A 21,212-nucleotide genomic window follows, 5' to 3' on the forward strand; every position below is an offset into this window, starting at 1 on the left:
AAGGTATCGGACAGGACATTTAAAGTCCTTAAGGTATCGGACAGGACATTTAAAGTCCTTAAAGGTATCGGACAGGACATTTAAAGTCCTTAAGGTATCGGACAGGACATTTAAAGTCCTTAAAGGTATCGGACAGGACATTTAAAGTCCTTAAGGTATCGGACAGGACATTTAAAGTCCTTAAAGGTATCGGACAGGACATTTAAAGTCCTTAAAGGTATCGGACAGGACATTTAAAGTCCTTAAAGGTATCGGACAGGACATTTAAAGTCCTTAAGGTATCGGACAGGTCATTTAAAGTCCTTAAAGGTATCGGACAGGTCATTTAAAGTCCTTAAAGGTATCGGACAGGTCATTTAAAGTCCTTAAGGTATCGGACAGGACATTTAAAGTCCTTAAAGGTATCGGACAGGACATTTAAAGTCCTTAAAGGTATCGGACAGGACGCTGCAGACAAACTGCCAGCTCAACAGCAACAGTAAAAGCTGCCCGTGCGTTCGCCTGATTGTAATGTTCCGCCTGCTTGCTGTTTCCAGTCAATACTATAATATACGTGCACGGTTAATCTGGGACTAATCTAATGATAAGACTATAAGCATATTGACGAGGAAAGTTTTTGACTTACGTGAAACCAGATTTACCCAAAAAGTGTGACGAGCCAGCTAACGCGAGACCTCGCCGAGGTCCTTCACAGCACGACGTATCTGTGTGGAACCGGAAGTCCACCTGCGAGCGCTTCAACCAAATTCTGTTTTTGCTCGTTCCCTCCGAAGAGAAGATATGCTGTCGATATTCAAGTCCATTCCTTCGCACATGGTAAGATACTGGAGCTGTTATCTACATCCCTGCTCTTCTACAAGCTAATGGCAGCTAGCTTACGCTCCCACAAGCTAACGGTGGCTAACTTACTCTTCCACAAGCTAACGGTGGCTAACTTAGCTTAAACCTAAACTAACGTTACATTGATAACAGCTGCTCCAGTATAGCTCATCTAATTATATGATGTGTTATTAACCTACTATCCAGTATAGCTCATCTAATTATATGATGTGTTATTAACCTACTATCCAGTATAGCTCATCTAATTATATGATGTGTTATTAACCTACTATCCAGTATAGCTCATCTAATTATATGATGTGTTATTAACCTACTATCCAGTATAGCTCATCTAATTATATGATGTGTTATTAACCTACTATCCAGTATAGCTCATCTAATTATATGATGTGTTATTAACCTACTATCCAGTATAGCTCATCTATGAGGTGTTATTAACCCTCCCATCCAGTATAGCTCATCTATGAGGTGTTATTAACTCCATTATAGCTCATCTATGTGAGGTTTTAACAGGCACATCGATGACTGACTACAGATGTTAACGCAGTAACTTATTCCCTGGTTGTAACGTAACTGTGAGTTAATTTGTTGGATGACTTGAAGCTGTCCCTGAGGTTAGTGCCAGCTGCTTCTTTACCCAGGTCACCGCCCGCAGACACCATCTGTGCTGATGCTGTTCATCAGGTCTCCTTCTCTTGTGTTACAGGATTATAAAGGCCAGAAACTGGCTGAACAGATTTTCCAAGGAATAATCCTCATCTCAGCGGTAAGGACCCAGGACACGTGACACACTGAGTTCCCCTGTGGTCAGGTTTACTGAAGTTGTCTCTTTCCAGGCCATTGGCTTTGTGTACGGTCTGATCGTTGAACAGTTCGGGTGGACCGTCTACATCGTCCTGGCTGGCTTCGTTATATCCTGTGTGGTAAGTAGTTTATTGTGTATTTGAAGGAACAACATAATGAACTTTCTGTCATTGTACACCAGACAGTTCACACAATAGGCTCTATAAGAGCGGCAGCACCAGCAGGGGGCGCTGACAACAACTGTGTTCAAGTCGGACCGTTTTCAGCTGCCTTTAAAGAATTCACAGGAAGTGACTTCCTGTTAGATCTGTAGTCTACTTGTAGTTTACAGACCTCGTTCTGATTTATTCACGTGTTGATAATATATATTTATGTATAAATGTGTGTGTAGCTGCATCCTTTGTTCTTTCTATGTCTGCCTGTGAAATACATTACTACTGGTTTTATGTGTTGTATGAATAAGATTTTGTATTATTAACCACCCAAGATGTTTTTAGATTAAACATGAGACTAATAGTCAACAATCCAGCGTTAAATATTAAACTACACATAAATAATAATGTTCTTCAACACGTGGTGTTTGCTGTCAGATCTGAGAGCCAATCAGCTCTCTGATGTGGGACAGCCATGCGTTTCCCATCATGCACTGGGCCACGCAGGCGGTGGGAAGGTACTGCGGCGCCTGAGTCGTGAGATTAGCGTTGACTACGTCGGGCACAAATCTACCCAGCATGCATTGCGCGCCGATTGCCGGTGATGGATTCTGATCAGCTGGCTCGTCTTGTGTGAACCCATCGGCAGCGCCATAGATTAGTAGTTTAGCACACTGTTGCCGGTCCTTTGCTTGTATACCATGTCAATGCTGCTTCTGGAGGCGTGACCTTTGACCCTCTTGTCCTGCAGCTCACGCTGCCTCCATGGCCCATGTACAGGAAGAACCCTCTGTCCTGGCAGCCGGCCGTCCCCGAGCCCAGCGGGGAGTCCAGCCAGAAGCCTCAGGAAAGCCTCAAGAAGAAGAAGCACAAATAACTCCCATCGCTCCTCTGACGCATTGGGGAGAGAAAACATGGTCACAGTGTTTGATCATTAATTACTGGTGTCCAAATAATAAACATCTGTTCTGTTACATTTATTTAAAATTGTTGTTTTTTATTGAGTACAAAGAAGCTGTCTTATTCAGTGCATTTCTCTTATGTTGCTCTGAATGAAACATTTGATTGTGTTCTTCAACATTATGGAAAATGGGTGTAAACAAAAGATTTAATAGAAAAGATTTACATTTTAATATCTACAATACATCATCACATTGTGTATAAGAAAATACAATACAGCAGAATAAGGATCTAATATCTTAAAGATACAGTAAATCAGTTATTGACATTCTAGCTTCCACTACAAAAGGAGCACTTCAACATGTTGCATAGAAATCTGAACACTACAGGAATAATAATTCTGTTTGAATGAGGGGAGACAACGTTAGTCCTGTACGTGATACGCTGTGGGTTACATGACGACCCAAAAGCTTCTGTCAGGGACTCATTCATGGTCATGAACAATATTGACGTTTGTTTCTAGCTAAACTGTCAAAGACAACGTTTCCTGTCAGATCTTTGAGAGGATTTCCTCTTCCAACGAGTCAGAACAGTGAAGTAAGCAGCGTTCACGACGCGTTCACTGCAATGTCCTCAAAGAACTTGAGCTGCCTCACCATCACAGCGTAGGCTCGGTACTTCTGCTCTCCCATCTGCTCTCGGAGGCAAAGCTGCAGGGAAAAGGGTCATGGAGAATTAATGGAGTTCTACTCAGATCAATTCATTCTACTGGGCATGGGCAAGTTCATCTATTCTCAGGTTTGATAACTTTACTTAATGTAAACTAAGAAGTCAGCAACATGTGTGTGTTAGAACACATCAGGAACCTTCCATTCAGCTCTACTAGAACCCGGTGCTTGGTTACCCTTCCTGGGATAGAACACAGCGTGTCACTGGAGGACTGAAGGTGTTCAGCGCTCTGCTTCTTTTAAAGCATACTTCTCGTTTGGCGTCGTCCTCCACCTCCATGAGGTCCAGAACCCGGCCCAGCAGCTGGACCCCCAGACCCTTCACCACGTCCGTCCTCAGGTGTTCTATGGCTCTCCTGATCTTGGCCGGCCCCGACGTGGAGCCTGTGGGAGGGAGGAGCTGGTTAAACACTGAAGAGTTGCAGAATGTGGGCGTGACCTCAATAGAGTTGAGTATCTCACCGCTTGGTACTTCACCCAGTGACAGGTCCTCCTCTCGAGCCTTCCCATGAAGCACCAGGGTGTCTCTGTACTTCCTGTTCACTTTAAATTCGGGTAAAGCCGTAGAGCCAAAGGCTTTGTCCGCCTCGCTCCCAGCGTCTCCAGCCTCCAGTCCCAGTGTCTGCGTCATCATGTGGACTAAATCCTGCATGTCGCTGGACTCCGTCTTCCTGCATCATGGATTACATGACATCTTTCTCAAGCAATGCGAAAAAGAAAATATCTCAATAAAGACTTTCCAGCGTTAATAATAGAGTCGTATGGAGAGCTTCATGCTGCACGTCTTTCACCTTTCCCTGCAGTCTCCCTCCGAACGCTCGGTGGAACTTGTAGACGAGCTGCACTCGTCTTCATCGGACCTCTGCTCCGGCACCGTACCCTCCTGTAACGAAGCAGACCTCCGTTTTAAATTCCACGAGGCTCACAAGGCACATTCAGCCTTTTGGTTGACCAAGAAGACCTTCCCTTTGTGGAAAGTCCCAGTGACGGGCGTCCGTACCCTGAAGTCCGAGGCAGACCTGGAGTCCGAGGCAGACCTGGAGTCCGAGGCAGACCTGGTAGCTGGAGCGCTGCGGTGCTCGTCCTGGCTGCAGGAGACGTCATAAGATGCTCTTCTTAGAACACCAACTCCTGTGGAAGGAGCAGGGAAGTAATCAACAACTAAAAGTACACACTCTACTACAGATCTAGATACAGAATATTCAACCTACCTGGTTGGCTGGAAACCTCCCCGGACTGCCTCAGTCTTCTCCTCTCTCTGGCAGACAGAGGCCGATCCTGAAAATACAATCAAGCCATATTTCTGGGATTAATAGGCTGATTTCAGCAAGAATGGACCAATATATCAAAACCACCAGCACAAAGAGAATTAGGACAGAAACTATGTTTTCATTTGTCTAAAACTATGGCCTCAAGTGCTTTACATTGACTGACATAATGCTTCTTATACGCTTCAGGCAGAATGAATATTCAGAAATATACCTTCTACGTCTTTGCAATAAAGGGTCTGCATAGAGCAGTGGTGGTGGCCGTCAGGGCCTGTAAGCTTCTCTGCTGGCCTAAACACAATCACAAAGTCATAGCTATTTTATCATTTCATTGTTTTTCACAAATACACTACATGTATTATAATTATTTTTCCCTATTAGCTTATTTTCTCATTGTCTTCCTCTGTTGCTCTGCCTTCAGCCTGCAGCACTGCAGCTGGTTTGAAGGAGAGTTTCATCCAATCAGATGTGTTCTCTCCTGTGTCTCTATGGGAGAAAAGCAGTTTAAGCCTCAGCAGATTAAAGAACACAGAGAGGACGCTGTGGTGGATTGTCATGGACTTCAACAAATCAGATCTTTAGTTTGAGAAGCTGGGCGTATTCTTTGACGTGCAGCGCCTGTGAAATGGCGTGGACGTATATGATTGGTCAGTGGCCCAGCATGACCATTAACATGCGCTGTGATTGGTCAGTGGGGCGGCGTGACTTCTGTCAACCAAAGAAGCTTCTCGGTAGAAGCTAGAAGCTAGAAGCTCAGGCTGAAGCCTGAGAAACGGACTTGCTGGTGGATTTACTGATGACGTCTTTCCCACAGAGGGTTACAGAGGGTTACAGAGGGTTATGAGCATCTGGTGAGTGAACTGCTGGTTGTGTTACTGTTTTTACATCTGCAGTATTTAATCATAAACAGCCACAGCGCTGTTGTTGCTGCTGGTGAGTCGGGGCTGGTCCCGCCTCTCCCCTCTCCACGGTGCAGCAGCTGCTGGAGATGTCTTGTGTGTGCAGTGTTTTAGTGCCGCTGTTTTGTTGGATTGTTTTATTATAACTAAATGTGACTGGTTGTTGATTCTGACAACATGCATTGTCCGTTAATGACGCAGCCACGGCGAGGTTGGAGGCTTGCTCCACGGAGTGTCCGGTAAACCTTATGTGCCCCAAATCCCAAGAGCCTCATTTTCGGACCAAAATAAAAAAGGTTTTTAAAAACGGCACCTTAATTATCTCTACAACCACATGGTTGTTTAACTTCATTTAAATTGCTACAATACCATAACCCCTGCAAGAGGAGACATATGGTTTACATTAGGGCTGCAAATAACGATTATTTTAATAATCGATTAATCGATGAATCGGATAAAAACATTTTTATCAAAAAAACGTTCATTTCCAACCCTTTATTGAAAAACAGAAGTGACAGTGCAAAACATCTTCAGAAAGTGCACAAACAGGTTGCTCCTTGAACATCCCTGAGCTGTTAATTAAAACAACAAAATGGACTAACACTAAAAACATACACATCTATACTTTACATCTGCCAAATGTGAGCCCTTTTTACTGTAATTGATCCCTCCAGAGGCTGCATTTACATACCCTGCTTTATCAATATGTATGAAATACTGGGACAGAGGGAAGCTGTACTGCTCCATATAGAGCGTCCTCTTCCTTAAACTCTTTCATTCTGGGTCTCTTATGACCACGACGTCATGCTGTTGGCTAAGCCCAACTACGTGATTTGATTCATTCTACTTTGAGTAAATAAAACCTTTATCAGATCCGCCGGTGAGCCGGTTCAACGTTAAGAGTGACTGGTGAACTGAACCAGACCGGGGGGTGACGGCATGTTTCATCACGTTAAGGTTTTTTTACAAGCAAGACTGAACTGTAACGGAACATAACGGAACTTTAACGACAATACACAACCAAACACGTTAGCTAGCGTGATAGCAAGCTGGCTAGCTTCCATTAAAAACAAGTTTGAGGAACATGAAGACGCTGATTGGCCAAGACTCGACTCGTCAAAGATCTTCTATTTTTGAGAAGATCACAACCTCAGCTTTTCTCGTGTCTCACTCCAATCTCAGAAACGCTGTCCGGCCAGTTGCTCTGCTCCACTTTTTTTTTTCTCCGCGACTAATTGCCCGGCGGAATAATCGCGCGACACAACGAATCGATAATGAAATTCGTTGCCAACACTTTTGATAATCGATTTTTATCGATTTTATCGATTCGTTGTGGCAGCCCTAGTTTACATATTTTAAGTATGTTAATAAAGCGTTTTCTCTCTCGTTAAAGAGGTTAATATAGCTCCGCAGGTCGGTCCACCCCGTGTGACCTCCATGCCGTAACAGTGCAAAATAAATTGACCGTTTGCTGTCCACACATGACAGTCTGTATGAACCCGCCGTGTGGGGACTACGGCACTGAAGGCCGAGGTCGAAAAACACACGGACCTGCCACTGGTATAGAGAGGAGGAGCACGCTCACCTGCTGTAGGCCTCCATCCCTGCAGGAAGTCCCTGGGGCCGCTCGGCTGGCTTTGTGGCCCTCCGTGCCCCCCCTCCTGCCGCTCGGAACAGGAGGTGGAGGTAAAGGCCGAGGAGCCGTCACCCTGGACTAACAGAGGAAAAACAAAGATACCTATGAAACTACTTTGGCTCGAGTACTGCAGAAATTCATATCTGGACTTGAACTCAGCTTTAATTGTGAGTGTCCATTCACAAATGCAATATGATGGTTAGTTTTAGAAAAACTGCAGTTTCTGGAGGAATACAACCTTCTCTCTCTCAAGTGTCCCGTTATCCCATGAGGGATCCCTCAATGAGATTTAAGATTCTTTTATATCTGAATTCAGAGCCCGACTCGTACTTCAAGACCCAAAGTTTAGGTGCCCCTCGTCAGCTAATGCATCTGTTTTTACCGGGCCCTGCTCCGCATGGGATGGTGGGAGGCCCCTCCCTCGGTGCTGCCGGGACGAAGACGGGTCTGATGAGGAGGACAGAGGAGTTTGGTGCCGACTGGCCGGTATGGGAGACTCCTCTGGAACAGGCTCCTAAACAGACACAATGACACGTTTTCTACAGTGTGCACTGGTTGGGCCGCATGACACCGCCAGCTGAGGGTCTTTCTTGATTCCTTTTGTTCCGCGTTTGTACTCATGGTTGAATTGCACTTATTGTAAGTCGCTTTGGATAAAAGCATCAGCTAAATGAAATGTAATGTCTTTATTCTGCTGCAGTGAGTTCAATGCTCACCAGTGTCGGAGGGAACGGCTCCAACAGCTTTTCAGTAGATTCCAGGCTGTCCTATGAAGACATGAAGGACCACGTTAGAGAAGGAGACGACGAGTCTTCCTGAGAGAAACGCCGCTCTCTTACGAGGAGCTCCTACCTGGAGGTCTGAGGTGTGGCGGTGTGCCGGCGCTCCCTTGAGAAGGGTCACGGTGTCACCTCTCTCGTCCACATCTACTTCCACAACCCTGTCCATGCTGTTTCTGGTGGACTTGTGTGCAGACGTCCTCTCATGGATGGGAGAAGCGCCCTCGCTCTCCAGGTCCAGCTTTGGGTTGTGCAGGGCAGCCTCTTGGAGCAGCTCCCAGGTATCGTTTATATCCCCCACAGCGGACACCTGTTGCTCCCCACCGACAGGCCACGCCTCCTGGCTGGGCGTGGCCTGTGAACGAACGTCGAACACGCCATTGGAGGCCCTCCTCTCCTCTGCTCCCCAACGGCCAACACCTGACACCGCCTCCAGAGGGGGCGGTGTCATAGGTTCAGTACCCACGCCGTGGTGAGACGAAACTGAGTGGGGCTTCTCCGCCAGGTCCTCGTCCTCCTGAAGCTGCACCTGAATGTCGCTGATTGTTGCTCTCAGAGCCTCAGCTGGGGAGAGGTCGGGTTTATGTTGAGGGCCTCTCTCTTCTTTCTGAGGATGAAGGACATCATCAGGAGTGAAGGAGCCTGGGTAAATAGGCTCCACTGGACTGTTTATGACATCACTACTTGAATGTATCTACACAAACATGAACATAAATAATCAATAATTCAACTTATTCAGGAGAGAATGCCTGTTATAAATCTAAAAGATAATGCTGCAAGAGCAAGATACATTTTCTGTTGACTTTGTTTAAATTCCCTCCTCAGATTCATTCAGCAGCTCACTGATGGTTCACATTGTTCAGGTTAAGATTAGAGTCTAAACGTCATTATGGTCCATGCCGCCATATATTCAAGTGGCAAAATAAAATGCATTAAAACATGGCCACAGACATGAAGACCAGCGTTTAAGCCAATCAAAAGGCTCCTCCTCGTATTGAACTAGCATGGTTGAGTATTACAGGAAATAGTGGCACGTTACTGTTAGTTTATTACAAGAGTAAAGAACTCATGGAATACATGTCAAAACATCATTCATACGAGTCGAGTGGTCAGTGTATCCGGTCACTCACCCGTCTCCTCCGGGGGCTTCCCTCAGGTCTTCCCTCAGGTCTTCCCTCAGGTCTTCCCTCAGGTCTTCCTTCAGGTCTTCCCTCAGGTCTTCCCTCAGGTCTTCCCTCAGGTCTTCTTTCAGGTCTTCCTTCAGGTCTTCCTTCAGGTCTTCCCTCAGGTCTTCCTTCAGGTCTTCCCTCAGGTCTTCCCTCAGGTCTTCCCTCAGGTCTTCCCTCAGGTCTTCCCTCAGGTCTTCCTTCAGGTCTTCCCTCAGGTCTTCCCTCAGGTCTTCTTTCAGGTCTTCCTTCAGGTCTTCCCTCAGGTCTTCCCTCAGGTCTTCCCTCAGGAGCTGGCCGATGAGCCAGCACTGAAGGTCCACCTCCACCTTTGGCTGGCTTTCTTGACTTGGCAGTTTTTCTGGTGAGAACCAAAGCCAACACAAAGATATCAGAGCAGGTCTAGATTCTACTTCATGTAGCAGCTCACGGTGGAGACGCTCATGGACAGGAACATCAGAAACACACAGCCTACTCTTTAGTGGCCTCGAGGAACAGAGCAATCTGCCGCTTGATGTAGGGCTGCCGGAGGATGCGCTTGACGTCGGGCCGGTCTTCAGGTCTCTTGCACAGCATGCTCTGGATCAGCTCTCCCAACTGAAGGTCATACCGACTGGGCATCTGTGGGAGCTGACGAGGAAACCAGAGAGTAGTTACAGTAGTATGCAGAACCATACGTACGATGTAAAAGAGCAACCATTATTAAACCACTCCTGATCCAGAGTGCTAACGTTTACAATTGAAACCAACCGCTATGAAGAGTGCGTCCAAAGAGGAGACCATTCATGGAGATAACAAGAACGTGACTCCCAAACGAGAAATCAAACACTGGACTTCACAGAAGGTCTCATGAGATGTTCAAGAAGAAGAAACCCACCTTTCCTTCTACGATGCGGTACACCAGTGAGTTCATGTCCTTGGCATTGAAGGCGTGCTTCAGGGTGGACATCTCATACACGCAGCAGCCCAGCGCCCACACGTCTGACTGGGACAGTACGGGGTTTACATGAGTCACATGGCCAGTCACATGGCCAGTCACCTGTCTCCTGGCAGCAGCAACTCACCTTGTGGTTGTAGGGCTTGTTGGAGAACAGCTCGGGGCTCATGTAGTACGGGGTCCCGATGAGGGTGCTGGCCATGTCGTTCTGGTTCTCCAGCACCCGAGCGATGCCCAGGTCCCCCACCTTGATGATGTTGGTCTTGGTCAGGAAGATGTTCTGCGTCTTCAGGTCCCGGTGGAGGATGTTCCTCTCATGCAGGTACTGCAGAGCAAAACCACAAAGGACTCAGACCACCTTCCTCTGCGTGCCCTTGACTTCAGCAGTACCTGTAGAGCCATGGCTATCTGGACGAACCACTCCACCACCTGCCTCTCAGGTAGCAGCTTACCTGTAGAGCCATGGCTATCTGGAAGAACCACTCCACCACCTGCCTCTCAGGTAGCAGCTTACCTGTAGAGCCATGGCTATCTGGAAGAACCACTCCACCACCTGCCTCTCAGGTAGCAGCTTACCTGTAGAGCCATGGCTATCTGGACGAACCACTCCACCACCTGCCTCTCAGGTAGCAGCGCTCCCTTCTGCTGCTTGAGGCGGTGGTAGAGGTCGCCTCCCTCGCAGAAGCCCATCACGATGTACAGCTGGCGGTCGCCTCCCTCCCAGGACTCCCGGTAGGTCACGATGTTGGGGTGCCGCAGCCGGGACAGCAGCTGCGCCTCCTGCTCGGCCGCACGGCGCTCCCGCTGGGAGGAGCTGGTCAGGTTCAGCTTCTTCACCACATACTGGGAGCAATGGGAGAGACAGCCAGTCTTAACAGCATACTGGGAGCAATGGGAGAGACAGCCAGTCTAAACAGCATACTGGGAGCAATGGGAGAGACAGCCAGTCTTAACAGCATACTGGGAGCAATGGGAGAGACAGCCAGTCTAAACAGCATACTGGGAGCAATGGGAGAGACAGCCAGTCTTAACAGCATACTGGGAGCAATGGGAGACCGCCAGTCTCTCCATCAGTTGGGAACCTACAGTGTTTGTACTATATATACACACACACACACACACACACACACACACACACACACACACACACACACACACACACACACACACACACACACCTCAATGTAGAACTACTTGTGTAGCAGTACTTGTGTAGCAGTACTGGTGTAGCAGTACTTGTATATCAGTAATTGTATAGCAGTACTTGTATAGCAGTACTGGTGTAGCAGTACTTTTATATCAGTACTGGTGTAGCAGTACTTGTGTAGCAGTACTGGTGTAGCAGTACTGGTGTAGCAGTACTTGTATAGCAGTACTTGTATATCAATACTGGTGTAGCAGTACTTGTATAGCAGTACTTGTATATCAGTACTGGTGTAGCAGTACTGGTGTAGCAGTACTTGTGTAGCAGTACTGGTGTAGCAGTACTTGTGTAGCAGTACTTGTGTAGCAGTACTTGTATATCAGTACTGGTGTAGCAGTACTGGTGTAGCAGTACTTGTGTAGCAGTACTTGTATATCAGTACTGGTGTAGCAGTACTTGTATATCAGTACTGGTGTAGCAGTACTTGTGTAGCAGTACTGGTGTAGCAGTACTTGCATATCAGTACTGGTGTAGCAGTACTTGTATAGCAGTACTTGTATATCACTGGTGTAGCAGTACTTGTATATCAGTAATTGTATAGCAGTACTTGTATACCAGTACTGGTGTAGCAGTACTGGTGTAGCAGTACTGGTGTATCAGTACTGGTGTAGCAGTACTGGTGTAGCAGTACTGGTATAACAGTACTGGTGTAGCAGTACTTGTGTATCAGTACTTGTGTATCAGTATCTGTGTATCAGTACTTGTGTAGCAGTACTTGTGTAGCAGTACTGGTGTAGCAGTACCTGTATATCAGTACTTATGTAGCAGTACTGGTGTAGCAGTACTTGTGTAGCAGTACTGGTGTAGCAGTATCTGTGTAGCAGTACTTGTGTAGCAGTACTTGTGTAGCAGTATCTGTGTATCAGTACTTGTGTAGCAGTACTGGTGTAGCAGTACCTGTATATCAGTACTTATGTAGCAGTACTGGTGTAGCAGTACTGGTGTAGCAGTACTTGTATAGTAGTACCCGTATATCAGTACTTGTGTTGCAGTACTTGTATAGTAGTACTTGTGTATCAGTACTGGTGTCTCACCTGCTTCCGGTCCGCGCTGTGCGTCACCAGGTCCACCTCCCCGTAGCTCCCCTTGCCCACGACCCGGATGAACGTGTACCGGTCCATCTCTTCAGGCGCGAGACCACACGACCCTGATGAACGTGTACCGGTCCATCTCCTCAGGCGCGAGACGACGAGGTGACGTCATGCAGCAAAGCAGCAGCGGGTAGTGTTCCTTCACTAGGCAACCGGCAGTCCGCCCACGGGAGAGCGGGGCCAAGTGGTCCAAACACCGGCCTGCGTGCGCCACAGCGCCGCCAGCGGCCAGGAGGTCCAAGTGTTCCAAAGTGGCCCGCGAGTTTCTCTTGTTTTTGCAATTGAACCGGGCTCTTTGTCGACGCTTAAAAAAACAAAAACACAAAGTATGAATCATCCTACATCTCCTTCAAAAGCAAACACTTTGAAATGAAACATAAAAAATGATATTAACTCTTCTAAATTGGTATTTTATCACGTGCCTCTTTGTTTACATCTCCATGCTTCCATTGGGAACTGCGTTTTTAACGTCACACTGCTATGAATTGTGGGCAATTCCCTTGAGCAAAGTCTGCATCTAATGCTGACTTAGGGAAAGGGTTCATAAAGGGTCAACATGTCTGAGACTCAAACCTTCTACGATGTGACAGAGGAACAGAACCAAACCCTCAAGGAGTAGAGGAGCCTCAACGTGAGTCCTTCAGGTAGGACAGGACCTGTGAGTCCTTCAGGTAGGACAGGACCTGTGAGTCCTTCAGGTAGGACAGGACCTGTGAGTCCTTCAGGTAGGACAGGACCTGTGAGTCCTTCAGGTAGGACTGTGGTTATCTTGTTGTGAGTCTGTGGTTATCTTGTTGTGAGTCTGTGGTTATCTTGTTGTGAGTCTGTGGTTATCTTGTTATGAGTCTGTGGTTATCTTGTTATGAGTCTGTGGTTATCTTGTTGTGAGTCTGTGGTTATCTTGTTGTGAGTCTGTGGTTATCTTGTTGTGAGTCTGTGGTTATCTTGTTGTGAGTCTGTGGTTATCTTGTTGTGAGTCTGTGGTTATCTTGGTTGTTCTGAACAAAGTGAAGCAGGCACAGCGCTCACATGGAGCTCTCACAGCGCCTGCTGGAGGCCTCATGGCCTCAATGGTCAATTCCAGACAGAACCTGGACTCGTTCCTCCATGTCGGTCATAAAAAGACAACAGGAATTAAGATCTATGACTAAAATAACAATAAGTATACACTTACAATAAACAATAACTATGAATCCCTTGTTTCATTGAAAACACATATTATTAAAGGAGCACTGGTTTGATCGAGCTGCCTTCACTGGCTCATGCAGTCCACTAGGTGGCGCACCAGACCTCCAGAGCTGAGACACGTGACCCTGCAGGAGGCTTTATAGCAAGTCACAAATACATGCGTTAGATTGTTATTCAGCCATAAAACATATACAAACTCTCATAAAACCAGAGAAGCAAAGCCACAAAGATGCAGCATGAATATATGGAAACATGATAGAACCAAAGAACAAGATGAAGACAGGATGCTGCTCTATGTCTGGGTTATTACCGCAGCTTACTTCATATTGATAATATTAATAACTTTATTTATATAGCACCTTTAAAAACAAAGTTTACAAAGTGAAGCAAAGAAGTCATAACTTAAATACTGTAAACAAAAAGGACCATAAAGGCAATGAATACAACAAAACCAAACTAATAACCAAAAAGAGCAAATGGAGTAGAAAACAAACAAATAAATAAAATATACAAACAAAACCAGGGGAACAAAATAACTGCATCATAGCTCATAAAAGGACATTCTATAAAAATGGGTTTTAAGAAGTGATTTAAAGAAGTTATTGATTCTGCAATAATACTAATAATGGGAGGCTGTGCTTCTATGTGTGTGTTATTCCAGCAGGTTATTTCATATTCATAATAATGCTAATACTACTAATAACGGGCGGCTGCGCGTCGACATCGTCACTCCTCCAACGGCTTCATCCTCAGGTGAACCAATGAGCGTCGCAGAACCGTTTACCTGCTCCACTGCGCGTGCGCTGATTGGTCCGCTGGCTGGTGACGTCAGGATTAACGCTGCCAGAGTACAGACTCTCCGCGCGAGAGCTCAGAGTTGTAGAGCCGACAGACGGACGCACCGGACCGGCCGCTGGACCTCCCGACCGGGACACTTCAGGTAGGACCGACCGCTGCCGGACTCGGACTCGGACTCGGACTGCGCGTGCATGGAGCAGAATTTACTCTCATGGAGCTCTGAATCCGTGACAGTGTATTCTGCTCCTTGCGCGCGCATGGAGCAGAATACATGGACAGGTCTCTGTCACGGAGCTCTGAATCCACGAGACGTAAAGTCCCGTTGACAGTGTAGGGCTGACATGACGTGACCTCCTACAGTCTTCCTCCCTCTTCCTCTTCCTCCCTCACCTCGCGTGTCTGATAGTAATGAGCTCAGTGGAGAAGAGCTTTGTGCGTCACGGACAGCTGACCGCAGGCTGCTGGAGCTCTGTGGCCTGAGTAGACCCTCTATATGAGGTATCTGCTGAGGAGTAGACCCTCTATATGAGGTATCTGCTGAGGAGTAGACCCTCTATATGAGGTATCTGCTGAGGAGTAGACCCTCTATATGAGGCATCTGGTGAGGAGTAGACCCTCTATATGAGGTATCTGCTGAGGAGTAGACCCTCTATATGAGGTATCTGCTGAGGAGTAGACCCTCTATATGAGGCATCTGGTGAGGAGTAGACCCTCTACATGAGGCATCTGGTGAGGAGTAGACCCTCTATATGTATCTGGTGAGGAGTAGACCCTCTACATGAGGCATCTGGTGAGGAGTAGACCCTCTATATGTATCTGCTGAGGAGTAGACCCTCCATATGAGGCATCTGGTGAGGAGTAGACCCTCTATATGTATCTGCTGAGGAGTAGACCCTCTATATAAGGTATCTGCTGAGGAGTAGACCCTCTATATGAGGTATCTGCTGAGGAGTAGACCCTCTATATGAGGCATCTGGTGAGGAGTAGACCCTCTATATTAGGTATCTGGTGAGGAGTAGACCCTCTATATGAGGTATCTGGTGAGGAGTAGACCCTCTATATGAGGTATCTGCTGAGGAGTAGACCCTCTATATGAGGCATCTGGTGAGGAGTAGACCCTCTACATGAGGTATCTGGTGAGGAGTAGACCCTCTATATGAGGTATCTGCTGAGGAGTAGACCCTCTATATGAGGTATCTGCTGAGGAGTAGACTCTCTATATGAGGCATCTGGTGAGGAGTAGACCCTCTACATGAGGCATCTGGTGAGGAGTAGACCCTCTATATGTATCTGCTGAGGAGTAGACCCTCCATATGAGGCATCTGGTGAGGAGTAGACCCTCTATATGTATCTGCTGAGGAGTAGACCCTCTATATGAGGTATCTGCTGAGGAGTAGACCCTCTATATGAGGCATCTGGTGAGGAGTAGACCCTCTATATGAGGTATCTGGTGAGGAGTAGACCCTCTATATGAGGTATCTGCTGAGGAGTAGACCCTCTATATGAGGCATCTGGTGAGGAGTAGACCCTCTATATTAGGTATCTGGTGAGGAGTAGACCCTCTATATGAGGTATCTGGTGAGGAGTAGACCCTCTATATGAGGTATCTGCTGAGTAGACCCTCTATATGAGGCATCTGCTGAGGAGTAGACCCTCTATATGAGGTATCTGGTGAGGAGTAGACTCTCTATATGAGGTCTCTGCTGGTGAGGAGTAGACTCTCTATATGAGGCATCTGCTGAGGAGTAGACCCTCTATATGTATCTGCTGAGGAGTAGACCCTCTATATGAGGTCTCTGCTGAGAAGTAGACCTAGACCCTCTATATGAGGTCTCTGCTGAGGAGTAGACCCTCTATATGTATCTGCTGAGGAGTAGACCCTCTATATGAGGTCTCTGCTGAGAAGTAGACCCTCTATATGTATCTGCTGAGGAGTAGACCCTCTATATGAGGTCTCTGCTGGTGAGTAGACTCTCTATATGAGGTATCTACTGAGGAGTAGACTTTCTATATGAGGTATCTGGTGGTGAGGAGCAGACCCTCTATATGAGGTATCTGGTGGTGAGGAGCAGACCCTCTATATGAGGTCTCTGCTGAGGAGCAGACCCTCTATATGAGGTCTCTGCTGGTGAGGAGTAGACCCTCTATATGAGGTATCTGCTGGTGAGGAGTAGACCCTCTATATGAGGTATCTGGTGAGGAGTAGACCCTCTATATGAGGTCTCTGCTGAGGAGTAGACCCTCTATATGAGGTCTCTGCTGGTGAGGAGTAGACCCTCTATATGAGGTCTCTGCTGGTGAGGAGTAGACCCTCTATATGAGGTCTCTGCTGAGGAGTAGACCCTCTATATGAGGTATCTGCTGGTGAGGAGTAGACTCTCTATATGAGGTCTCTGCTGGTGAGGAGTATACCCTCTATATAAGGTATCTGCTGAGGAGTAGACCCTCTATATGAGGTCATGGTCAACTGCATGGAGGTCTGTGTTCAGCTTCACAGATGATGAGATAAGAGGTGGAAGATAAGATAATGGGCTGAAATAGACTCCATCAGAATCAGAAGCATTTATTGCCATGTATATTTTTACATAAAGGGATTTGTCCTGGCGGGAGGTGCATACATTTAACATTTAACAATAAAAAGAGTGCAATTCATGGGAGCATGAATATTTATAATTGAGTCTACAGTAGAACCATGAGGAGAACCATGTAGAGTCATGATGAGAACCATGTAGAACCATGAGGGTAACATGTAGAACCATGAGGGTAACCATGTAGAACCATGAGGGTAACATGTAGAACCATGAGGGTAACCATGTAGAACCATGAGGGTAACATGTCAGCTGGTAGAACCATGAGGGTAACCATGTAGAGTTATCAGGGTAACCATGTAGAACCATGAGGGTATCATGTCAGCTGATAGAACCATGAGGGTAACCATGTAGAGTCATCAGGGTAACCATGTAGAACCATGAGGGTAACATGTCAGCTGGTAGAACCATGAGGGTAACCATATAGAGTCATCAGGGTAACATGTAGAACCATGAGGGTAACCATGTAGAGTCATCAGGGTAACATGTAGAACCATGAGGGTAACCATGTAGAACCATGAGGGTAACATGTCAGCTGATAGAACCATGAGGGTAACCATGTAGAGTCATCAGGGTAGCCATGTAGAGTCATCAGGGTAACATGTAGAACCATGAGGGTAACATGTCAGCTGGTAGAACCATGAGGGTAACCATGTAGAGTCATCAGGGTAACATGTAGAACCATGAGGGTAACCATGTAGAGTCATCAGGGTAACATGTAGAACCATGAGGGTAACCATGTAGAACCATGAGGGTAACATGTCAGCTGATAGAACCATGAGGGTAACCATGTAGAGTCATCAGGGTAGCCATGTAGAGTCATCAGGGTAACATGTAGAACCATGAGGGTAACATGTCAGCTGGTAGAACCATGAGGGTAACCATGTAGAGTCATCAGGGTAACATGTAGAACCATGAGGGTAACATGTCAGCTGGTAGAACCATGAGGGTAACCATGTAGAGTCATCAGGGTAGCCATGTAGAGTCATCAGGGTAACATGTAGAACCATGAGGGTAACCATGTAGAGTCATCAGGGTAACATGTCAGCTGGTAGAACCATGAGGGTAACCATGTAGAACCATGAGGGTAACCATGTAGAGTCATCAGGGTAGCCATGTAGAGTCATCAGGGTAACATGTAGAACCATGAGGGTAACCATGTAGAGTCATCAGGGTAACATGTCAGCTGGTAGAACCATGAGGGTAACCATGTAGAGTCATCAGGGTAACCATGTAGAGTCATCAGGGTAACCATGTAGAACCATGAGGGTAACCATGTAGAGTCATCAGGGTAACATGTCAGCTGGTAGAACCATGAGGGTAACCATGTAGAGTCATCAGGGTAACCATGTAGAACCATGAGGGTAACCATGTAGAGTCATCAGGGTAACCATGTAGAACCATGAGGGTAACATGTCAGCTGGTAAAACCATGAGGGTAACATGTCAGGAACCAGAGAACCATGCTCGGTACCAAGCTGCAGCTGGACCGCAGCGCTCTGCGGGTCTTCAGACCGACGCTCTGACCTCACAGCCTCCTGCTCTGACCTCTGACCTCACGGCCTCCTGCTCTGACCTCTGACCTCACGGCCTCCTGCTCTGACCTCTGACCTCACGGCCTCCTGATCTGACCTCTGACCTCACGGCCTCCTGCTCTGACCTCTGACCTCACGGCCTCCTGATCTGACCTCTGACCTCACGGCCTCCTGCTCTGACCTCTGACCTCACGGCCTCCTGCTCTGACCTCTGACCTCACGGCCTCCTGCTCTGACCTCTGACCTCACGGCCTCCTGCTGTGGTCAGTCTAACTGGGCGTGTGTGTGTGTGTGTGTGTGTGTGTGTGTGTGTGTGTGTGTGTGTGTGTGTGTGTGTGTGCGCTGCTGTGATCAGTCTAACTGGGTGTGTGTGTGTGTGTGTGTGCTGCTGTGGTCAGTCTAACTGGGTGTGTGTGTGTGTGTGCGTGTGTGTATGTGTGCGTGTATGTGTGTGTGTGTGTGTGCTGCTGTGGTCAGTCTAACTGGGCGTGTGTGTGTGTGTGTGTGTGTGTGTGTGTGTGTGTGTGTGTTCTTCTGTCCACTGCACATCACAGGAATGGGAAACCAGTGAGTAGCCTCTCTGTCTGGGTGAATGCTGCATGTCCCGTAGAGGATGTGGTCTTAGAGGACGTGGTTTTGGTCTTGTGCGTCTCCCCGTTAGCCTCTTCATCCTCTGCTGCATGGGGTCCTGACCCCGGTGACATGGAGGGCTGCTCGGCCTTCACATGCTCACACAGACCTGCATGTGTGTCCTTCTGTCCCACGTCAACCTGACCCTGAACGCAGACCCCTTACTCAACCTGACCCTGAACGCAGACCCCTTACTCAACCTGACCCTGAACGCAGACCCCTTACTCAACCTGACCCTGAACGCAGACCCCTTACTCAACCTGACCCTGAACGCTCCAGTTACTTGAAATATGTCATTTGAAATGTATGAAGCTGCCTCATGTGAACACGCGTCCAGAAGCCATTGAAGGTTTGAAGCAGGTGTAGCTGCACGTTGGTATTTCCTGGCAAATCCTAAAATAAATACAAGAGTGATGAGAACATATGAACATCGGGCGGGCAGGCAGTGGTTTAGAAGTGACGGCTGTACGGCACTGAGATGAGGACAAACATCTGAGTGTTGGCTTTGTCACAACCGGCTCAAAGGCTGCAACAAACAGGGAGACTAACGAGCGGGCTGCTAACAAAAATAGATTTATTTTTCACACCACAAGTCAAACTAACTTAAGTGGAGGTATCAGTTTAGTTCAGTTGTGTCATGCAGAGACAGTGGCTCTCCCCCAGAGACCGGCTGCCAAATGCAGAAGGTCTTTTATGGCCAGGCCACTCCAGCTCAGGTGTGGCTCATCCAGGCTGACGACACTCCACTCAGCACCTGTGACAGAGACCCGAAACGGCTCACTTATTACCAGTAGACCAGGACGTTTTGCCCTCCAGGTCATAAACTCCACTCTTGCAGATCACAAAAGCTGTTTTGAACAGCACTGCAGGACATCACTTTTCATAACCTGTTAGAATAAGCAAAAGGAATTCCAGACATTGAGACCATATCTTCTGCAGCGTCGGCCATGTTGAACCTCAAAGTAACCACCATGAGTAGTGAAGTATCTTACTGCAATGGAGGACATGTTTTAGTGAGGAAGCGTTTCAATAAATGATCCTTTTAGCTTCATGAGAAGTGACCTCCCATCCTTCTGTGAGCGACACCCATCAGAACGTCTCTGGCATGTGTCTGGACACACGCTTCACGGGTGTCTGGACACACGCTTCACGGGTGTCTGGACACACGCTTCACGGGTGTCTGGACACACGCTTCACGGGTGTCTGGACACACGCTTCACGGGTGTCTGGACACACGCTTCACGTGAAGCACGTCTCCAGACACGCGCTTCACGTGAAGCCATGAATGTGTTTCCAGACATGACGTCACGCTGCACTGTGGGCGTGTCATCACGAGTGCAGACACTAAGAAATCCACGGATGTCATAAGATATCTAAATGTTTAATCACATCAATGCAATGCACCATATGAAACGTGAGCTGCACAATAAGTGCACTGTTGTATTTATGGGATGTATTAATGAGCGCCTCCTCCTCTTCTTCCTCACTAGTATTGTTTCTGATCGTCACAACAAGAAGATGCCGCTGGGGGACGAGTGCCATGCCTGGAAAAAGAAGACCACCGATGTGAAGGACCAGTACGACTTCAAAGAGGTCCTGGGAACGTGAGTGTCTCAGCTCCACGCTCCGCTTCTGTCTCCTGGGTGAAGAGCGGTGCTGGCGCTCATTGATGCCGCATCGTGCTCGTGTTTGGGCAGAGTGCGGTCTGCAGGGTCCCTCCTGGTGGTCTGCTGTGTTGGTGCATGGGTCACGTCTCCGTGCATTGAGCTGGAGGCCTCACGGGCGGCACGGCCCTGAAGGCCTGCTGCCTTTAGCAGCAGGCCTTCAGGAGCAACAATGTCGTTTGGTTCAGGACATTCTTTGCAGCTTTTTTCTGGTTCCTCACAGATGAGCTCCTGCTAATGTAGGCGGAGCGGCACTGATGAGTTTGTTTACTGTGGTGCGTTTATTTTGCATGGCAGCAGCTATGCTTGTGCTTTCATTAAAACGCATAGAGACTTCCACATCTTCTCTAAGAAGATTCATCCAGTAAACTCCAACCAGGATATTTCCCATCAAATAAACAGGCTT

At 47.4% G+C, this 21,212-nt stretch overlaps 3 protein-coding genes across 3 annotated transcripts in view; 2 read left to right on the plus strand and 1 right to left on the minus strand.

Moving 5' to 3' along the window:
* Positions 1–700: 700 nt before the first annotated feature.
* spcs1 (signal peptidase complex subunit 1) lies at positions 701–2,761 on the plus strand. The gene is made up of 4 exons (XM_079218051.1): positions 701–816; positions 1,547–1,606; positions 1,677–1,763; positions 2,548–2,761. The coding sequence occupies exons 1-4, from the start codon at positions 781–783 to the stop codon at positions 2,671–2,673; spliced, it is 309 nt and encodes a 102-aa protein (XP_079074177.1). The 5' UTR covers positions 701–780; the 3' UTR covers positions 2,674–2,761.
* Positions 2,762–2,794: 33 nt separating this feature from the next.
* nek4 (NIMA-related kinase 4) lies at positions 2,795–12,421 on the minus strand. Its single transcript, XM_079218842.1, has 16 exons — positions 12,348–12,421; positions 10,686–10,952; positions 10,237–10,434; positions 10,050–10,157; positions 9,648–9,802; positions 9,502–9,533; positions 8,080–8,489; positions 7,944–7,994; positions 7,610–7,741; positions 7,177–7,305; positions 4,636–4,702; positions 4,425–4,555; positions 4,216–4,307; positions 3,887–4,095; positions 3,675–3,808; positions 2,795–3,406 (listed from the first exon to the last, which is right to left on the minus strand). Exons 2-16 carry the CDS (start codon positions 10,797–10,799, stop codon positions 3,305–3,307), a joined length of 2,064 nt encoding a protein of 687 aa, XP_079074968.1. The 5' UTR covers positions 10,800–10,952; positions 12,348–12,421; the 3' UTR covers positions 2,795–3,304.
* Positions 12,422–20,636: 8,215 nt separating this feature from the next.
* camk1b (calcium/calmodulin-dependent protein kinase Ib) overlaps positions 20,637–21,212 on the plus strand; it is a gene marked incomplete at its 3' end in the record, with an annotated part of 31,099 nt that continues 30,523 nt past the window's right edge. Inside the window, exon 1 of the mRNA XM_079218916.1 lies at positions 20,637–20,746. Coding sequence (XP_079075042.1) covers positions 20,661–20,746 — 86 coding nt within the window. The 5' untranslated portion in view covers positions 20,637–20,660. The remainder of the gene's footprint in view (positions 20,747–21,212) is intronic.

This window comes from Taurulus bubalis (genome assembly GCF_910589615.1).
Source record: "Taurulus bubalis genome assembly, chromosome: 5".
Lineage (NCBI taxonomy): Eukaryota > Metazoa > Chordata > Actinopteri > Perciformes > Cottidae > Taurulus > Taurulus bubalis.